The sequence below is a fragment of the Mizuhopecten yessoensis genome, unplaced genomic scaffold (assembly GCF_002113885.1).
Source record: "Mizuhopecten yessoensis strain PY_sf001 unplaced genomic scaffold, ASM211388v2 scaffold10913, whole genome shotgun sequence".
Classification (NCBI taxonomy): domain Eukaryota; kingdom Metazoa; phylum Mollusca; class Bivalvia; order Pectinida; family Pectinidae; genus Mizuhopecten; species Mizuhopecten yessoensis.
Window position 1 is genome coordinate 292,841 of NW_018408784.1, and position 7,839 is coordinate 300,679.

General features: G+C 37.3%; 1 protein-coding gene across 1 annotated transcript in view; it reads right to left on the reverse strand.

The window, feature by feature from the left end:
- LOC110463506 (HHIP-like protein 2) overlaps positions 1–7,354 on the reverse strand; it is an 8,484-nt gene extending 1,130 nt beyond the window's left edge. The window contains exons 1-7 of the mRNA XM_021518145.1: positions 6,485–7,354; positions 5,583–5,683; positions 5,117–5,268; positions 4,066–4,203; positions 2,322–2,454; positions 1,878–2,014; positions 226–301 (exon numbers count right to left, since the gene is read on the reverse strand). Of these exons, the coding sequence (XP_021373820.1) occupies positions 226–301; positions 1,878–2,014; positions 2,322–2,454; positions 4,066–4,203; positions 5,117–5,268; positions 5,583–5,683; positions 6,485–6,970 (1,223 nt within the window). The 5' untranslated portion in view covers positions 6,971–7,354. The remainder of the gene's footprint in view (positions 1–225; positions 302–1,877; positions 2,015–2,321; positions 2,455–4,065; positions 4,204–5,116; positions 5,269–5,582; positions 5,684–6,484) is intronic.
- Between the last annotated feature and the right edge of the window lie 485 nt (positions 7,355–7,839).

Sequence of the window (7,839 nt, forward strand, 5' to 3'; positions counted from 1 at the left end):
TAATTATTATAGTGAATTAGTTACTAAATTTTATTCAACTTCTACAGAAAATTTGCAATTTGCGTTTTGAAAAAAATAGGTAATCGGTTATCTCGAAATAATCAGCAAGAATTGTAGTGTGAATCGTACTATCATCAGTGTTCTATTATTGTTGATAATTTAAATGAACTTAAAACCATGGCGTAATGTACCGAGATTTAAAATTAACAAGTTAAAAACACTTACCTGGGTGGGACTAGCTTGAGTAAAGAAGCCATCTGTTTGCCCTCGTTAAATGTCGATGTTATGATATACAATTCACCTGTAAATCGAATGTAATAAAACATGTATATCAAAGTGCCCTAGAGTTAAATCGGATAAGTTTCATTCATCTTATATATAGGTTAAGTTTCGTCGTGATCACTGTCACAGTATGTGGAGCTGTGGAGGATTTTAACGATATAGCGAAGTAATGTTTTAAATCCTATCTTGAAAGCATTACTTTGTAATGTGTTGCCATCTAGGATCCCATCCTCGATATCCAGGGTTTACGTTCACGTTTGCTCTCTACCACCCTGGTATATGTCATGGCAAAATTAAAGGCTCGATGTGGGCCACCTTGTTGAAGACTAGTTCGATCCTTTGATGTACATCAAAAGTATCTCGCGGTCACGTAACGGTAAAATTGTCAGGCTTTGAAGTCGGTAGTCTCTCCTTTGTAATCTTCAAAGGACAGGTATCAGCCTAGGGTTGGTCAGGTTTTTTTTTTTTACCCCAGACCAATCAAACAGCTATCTTCGTGCCTTCAATTTTCCCATGACATATTCCAGGGTAAGCGTAACCCCTTGATATCGAGGATGCTAGGATCCAGAGTCGTGTCTGTATATAAGCAAGTTCTCTCCCTTGCTGCAAGTTGTCAACAGGTATTCCCTATGTTCTTAGCCTGTTGATTTTTTTTATATTTCCACAAGTTTTTGAACAAATATATAAGGATGACTGATGCGTCTGTTTACCTTAGTTCAACTATCGTCGGCACATAAACATTAAGTGTAAGATTAAGAATGAACATTAAAAATATACATCTGTATTTCATAATAATCATATGTCTCTTAATCAAGACAAGGAAAAAAATGACAAAAAGCTACACTATCGGTAGCAAGGTCTAAAAAATAAGTGTTACAAAGTTAAAAACGGACAATTCACAGGTTTGTTCCAGTTTTTGGTTATGAATGATATGTTTTTCTCTAAATAAAGAAATACAGCAAATTGCCCTCTTCAGAGATCCCGAAATCACTATCACTGCTGGGATTTATGCTGACAGTGTCGTTGATCTTCACACCTTTTATGATCAAAGATATTACCCCGGGTTGTTATTTTCCTGTCTATATCAAACAGAGTGGATAGATTCTAGTTCTCTGTTTACATAACACAGAGGAAATAGATTCTAGTTCTCTGTTTACGTAACACAGAGGAAATAGATTCTAGTTCTCTGTTTACATAACACAGAGGAAATAGAGTGTAGTTCTCTGTTTATATGACAGGGGGGTAATAGATTCTTGTTATCTGCTGGATTAAGTAATTATACTAGATGTGGTGAAAAATTCTAATATATTAATCATTCACGAAGTTAAAGCGCTAAAAATATGCCACGTCGATTTTTTAAATTAGTTTTCATATACAGCAAATTATATATACCCTCATCTTGTTTCTACACCACGCCATTTAATTTTTCACATACTTATTGAGCACTGATGTACGCAAAAACACACACGTAAAACGATCTCCTTTTCCGAAGAATACAATACACTAATTATACAACTATCACCTAATTCTACATCTAGTAGCTTATGTTTCCACATAGAAATTTGACGTGTTTCGTTTCTCTGTGACTATCTTACCGTTGTCGTCTTGGCCGAAAGAATGCAGATATTGGCCGTACTTTGCTCTTGCATCACACGGGCAAGAGCTAATAGGGCACAACTGGACTGTTTGAGATTGCCATTTGTCATTGTGTCTCACCAAACGCAGAAGACCTCTAAAAATACACAATATTGATTATCACCAAGATATAATCTACAAAAGTACACCATCAAACATCGACAATTTAGCTTTTACGGTATATGTACATTCGTAATACAAACATGTTTGCTGGAAATTTGACTCTACCTCTTTCACAAAGCCACCAACTCGTTTCCAGTCGTATATTACATTTAAAAAAGTTATTGTAATCATTAAGCACTTATAAACTGTCATATTTGCACGGGTGGCACCCCTAATATTATCCAATACAGCAAAGCAATTCACAAATGATCCTTTAAAGAATATGTCTAGCCTGTACATACCCTGAAAAGTCCCCAAATATGTAGTCCCCTAACCAGTGTAATCTGAACGCCTTCCCTCTATATACGTAGCCTCCAATCACAGCACTGTATTGGTTGGAGTTATTATACGTAAATATCGGTTTCTCTTCATCAGCTGTGACAAAATGCAAGTCAGTAAATAAACATTAAAATGGCATATAGACAAATTAAGTACATCAATATAAAAGCTGGCCCATGAATACTTAGCACTTGTTTAACAGTAAAACTGGCGGTTTCATGCAAGAATCGCACAATAATCGACTGAATACAGCACTACAAAGCGATCCCGATACCTGCTTGTGATAAAAGATGTTCGTCGACAACAAAAACTAATTATTAATGTTTTTTTCTAAATGGCAAATGAAACCATTTCAAAACCCATTGATCATTATGTCATCTGTGCTATTAATAACTTAAAATTAATAGAGAAAAAAAGGCATCTCAGTATCATCTAAGTACTAACGCTAAATGTTTCTGATTGGCGATTGCTGCAGGTAGCCTGGCTGCCGAAATACGTCTGAAAGGCTTTGATAATGTTTACGATCTTCTGTGAAATCACGTTTTGGCACATCCTAGTGCAATGGAATTTCCTATGTAAACTGGCAAAAACCTTGGCAAAGACAATGAAGACAGAATTAATGGTAGTTTCTGACCAAATCTTTTCTTCAAACACTCTTTTCATCTTTCTGTCATGAAGACAGCCTGATACCGTCTCATTATAAATATGGCGACATGTTCTTCTATGAAATTGTGCTGAAGATTCTATCTGTATGTTACAAGATAGTGATGTCTGGCCATTTTTTAACAGTTCCTCTGTTACCCTTCTTTGGCATATTGATAATGTCACGTTTTTCTGGTGTCTGTTCCTACTCCCATGTCCGATAAAAGATTTTTCAAAGAATTATGGGGAAATCTTATTACTTGACTTTCCGCACCTCTGGGCAGATGCTAGTATTTCCCAGCACCTTACCACTCCTGTGAGTTCAGATCCTCACAGAAATCAGCTTCAGAACGAGCTTTAATACTGACCTCCAGTTCATCTACCGCTTCTGGAATGTGAATGATTAAAAAGAAGTTTTCGACTGAGATAGTTCTATTACCAAATTACCAACTTTACTTTCGTTACCTTACATCGCACTAATGATATTCATGGCGTCATCCATTGTGATACCAATGCTCAACCACTCGTGCACTGAAATGTCACATAGCTACTAATTTATCACACATTGGGATGTTATCCGTGACTGACTGAACCTCTTGTATAATGTGTTCGTCTTTTTCATCTATATCATCATTTGGTGCCTAGCAGGTGAAAACGGGCAGCTTACTGAACCTGGAGCTGGACCTAGAGTTGAGAACCCTTTCCACCCAAACGGAAGGTCTGATCCTTCTGAATCCAATAGTGACCAGGGTGAATCCTCTGTTAGCTGTATCCTCTCCCGGGCTGTATTATGGTGTCCTTTGCACATAATCCCTGTATCAATTACCAAATTCTAAAGGACCTGTGTGAGTCTTATTAAATTCATCCATCAGGTATGCTGATCTTGAAAGTGTGCGTTTGCGTTTCCTGGAAAACATGTCAGGGATAGACAGCAGAGGCGGGGGGACTCCAACATGGGTTCAAAAAGCCTACAAAGGTATATGGCTTTTTGAAGAAAAAATAACCGACCATAATATCAGAGTGAAAGTGTAAGCTTATCATGCTTGAGAGAAATGACATAAATACCTAGTTGTTCACACTGGCCTGGCGCTAAACAGATATCCCCTTCTTTGATGTTCCATCCGTAGTTTCTTCCTTTACGTATGACGTCTACCTCGTTCTGGTGATGGTTTCCGTTGTCACCACAGAACAGCTCGTTGCTGTCTAAAGAAAAGTATCGCCGAATAATCATAAGATGGCCGATGTGTCAACAAGGAGGAACGCTAAATAAAACCAGTAATGCAATTCGGAAATAAATATTATTTTTCTAAATATTTAATCCTGGAGTAACACAAGTAAATACAAAGCATTTGTATAGGAAATGTATTTTGAACAACAAACCAGGTATGCATCTCATTCCTTACGTCCAAACTGCTTGTTCGCAGTCTTATTAGTTGATCTTAATTTTTCAAATATTATTGTTATGTTCAAATACTTAAGTTACAACGAGAACTGCATGCAAATTGATAGTTCAAAGAAGAGAACCACAGCAATGACTTAAAAAATCAGTAAATTAATTGTAAACCTGACTAAACTTTCATTGTATATAGACATATTTGACATCTGATACACTGTCTTTTTACCTGGCAAATGTAATGGAATAGAGGGTAAATATTTGGTGTTGAAACTGTAACGATGAGTGGCAAACACCTAAATTGCATCACGTGTCGTAACTGTTCTATCATTCGCTAGATTTTGTTTCAACTTGATATGTGTCAATTGGGCAAAGTCTGGCTAAGAGAAAGTACTAAATGTTGCACAGTTATATAATTTAGACTAGGCAAACACTAAAATGTTCATATCGATGTTACGATGGCCGATATGAGCCGGCAGTAACGTATCATGACTTTATATAAATCCGCTCGGCATTTTCAATGTTGTAGGAGCATTGACATCGACATGTATGATTGGAGTTTTGGCAACCAAAAGTACACACCCCTAGCAAGACTTGTGCAAAAAAAGTAATGCCTTAAAATAAAGGATGTCTGTTGTTGATTCTTAAGTGGCAATATTATATATTTATTTATGTTATATTTATCAATCGAAATCGATTAAAGTTTAAACAAAAAACACTTACATTTATCAAAACTGCATCTGAATGTGTTCCGGAATCCGTAAGCAAAGATCTCTGGTTGACCTTTGTTACCATTGACAAACGGATTGTCGCTTGGAACTGTGTAGTTCAGAGTGTTCACATTTATCCGCAGAATCTTACCAAGCAGGTTGTGTCTGTAAAAACATGGAATGGTATCGTTTATTTTACATAGTACAATATTTCAATTTCAACGCAAACAGATGGATCGAATTTTAGTTATCACAAAAAAAATCGTGCCCTAATTCACGTATGTCGCTAAGCATGCACTAGCCCGTGTTTCCTCTGGCCCTGACACCAGACTTGGACATTTTGACAGATAGATGTCTGGTTCTCGGGCTAAGCATACACATGTAAATGCAAAACATTTCACGAAAACTCAGGAAGAACCAAAGTGTCATGGCAAATGAGAATACAGACAGAGGCGCGTGTTATAGATACAATTGCTTACTTATCTTGGGCCTGTGTGGCAAGCTGCTCGTTCCCCGAGTTCCCTTGGGTCCCTCCGTCACCAACGCCTACGTACAGGTACCCGTCAGGACCAAACAGAAGCTGGAAATATAAACATTAACTAAAAATCATACAATTCACAACCACAACTTTTCCTTCTACTCCTTCTACTACAGCCTTCCATCGGTCATTGAAAATATAAATATAAATACCTGGTTTTCGTCAATATTTGACATACTCAATTTAATAGATGATAACTGCTCTATTTGGACAGTCACAAGAGTATTGTAACATCCATATTACCAGACCTTTGGGTGTCTATCAAAAAGGAAGTTACTAGTAGTCCTTGGTAGAAGTAATTATTTCGGAACGAATGGCTTTTTTTCGTAAGCAGTTACTTTTCTAATGTTTTTTGTTTGTTTTTGTTTTTGTTTTGCAATGTACTCTTGCTGTAATAACAATGTATTATGGCGATCGAGGCAGTCTCTTTGCACTTTTAAGTACCACTCGAAAAAGTTCTGTTAAAACGAGTGTACGTTGCACATTGGTGAACCGAGGACGCTCTATCTCAAAACATACGTATTTTTGGCCTCGCTAGGATAGACAATAACCTATACAAAAGCAAACATTAATTTTGCTCAAAGTTCTGTAATAACATGCTAATTTTGTTGTTTTGTGATGTTTCACAGAATATCAGTATACCCGTTAAATTAATCAATGACTCTTACATTGTTTCATTGGAAAATAGGTTAATTAAAAGCATCCCAAACAACCAAATGTCACATTGAGTTATGCATTGTGTAATTCATGGTTCAGTAAATATTGTGGCTTCATTAAGTAGAGAACTATCGATGAGAAAGTAAATAGCATGCCAGCACTTGAGCCAAAGACCTATCAACTCACCGCTCCACCGTTCCTGTATGGAGATGTCTGTTGAATAGTCAACAATATTTTCTCTTTCTTTGTGTCAACATATCCGTTCTTTTCCTGCAGCTCGGACACAATGACGTAATCGTGTCCATCTTGTAGAGTACGAACGGAGAATGTGTATAGTTTCCTATTATCACTGAATTGTGGATGTAGTGCTAGATTTAGAAGTCCCCTTTCGTCCTGTGTGTTTGGATCAAACGAAACCTTGTCCCTCATGTCCAGGAATAAAACCTCGTACTTCCGCCACGACAGGGAGTAAGAATGCACCTTCCCGCTCTGCTCTGCGACAAGGTATCGCTCATTGTCTTGTATAAATGCCACAGGACTGTGGAAATCTCCGGATTGCACAGGTTCCGACAAACATACGCAGGTTGTGGTATAAGACACTGTAGAGGCTGGTGGTATCGTTAACGCCACAACAACAATCCCCCATATCCAACGGACGAGTGTCGCCATCATGGCATATGGTTCTGAATCCAGAATGTGTCCCCTAGCCTACACTATGTGCGTGCACGTGGGACTGTATGACAATGCGTAAGCGTTGCCGTAAAGGTGTACTATCGCCACTAGAGTTGGTATATTCAGAAATCGATAAACCTAACAGGCTGGTATCCTTTTGGTTTCATCACGATCCGTACCAAAAGCGCTCAGATTATCTTCCAACTAAGAAGTGAACAACCATACACATCTCACGATACTTTCCTTTTAAATACGGTGAATGAAATGGTTTGTTTTTGGTGTATTAATAACTCGCCCACGTGTCTGTTAGATATAGTCCGTACGTGTCTATCTTCCAATCAAGATGACCACAACTCGCTATATAAACCCCGTGCTGGTGATTTCACAGGGTACTTATTTGAAACTGACATGCGCAGAAACACATCCATACTATAGCTCTATATATAACTCAATATTTTTTGAAAATAATTACCAATATTTAATATACAAAATTTGTGGTTAAAAAATTGATTACTGTTCTTAAAAAAAATATAATCCTTTGAATATTTTGCGGCCGGATACAATTTATTGTCTATTCAATATAATAATATACCCATTATTCAACAATAAATATATGCAAAAAAAATGCATAATTTGAATCTGTATAGCTAACTATCCAATGTGGTAGTCCCAAACTTTGATGACCGTTGTCATAAGATAAGATAACGCTGAACAGAGCAGGTAAAATGGACATATGGTAAAATTGTGACATGTCAATAAGCTCCAACATTTAATCCAGTCGGGGTGGCTGGTCGATACGTCACTGTAAGTGTCTAGTTCACTTCAATTCATCCGGAAGGGGGTTAGTTCAACATCATTTTAACAAATCG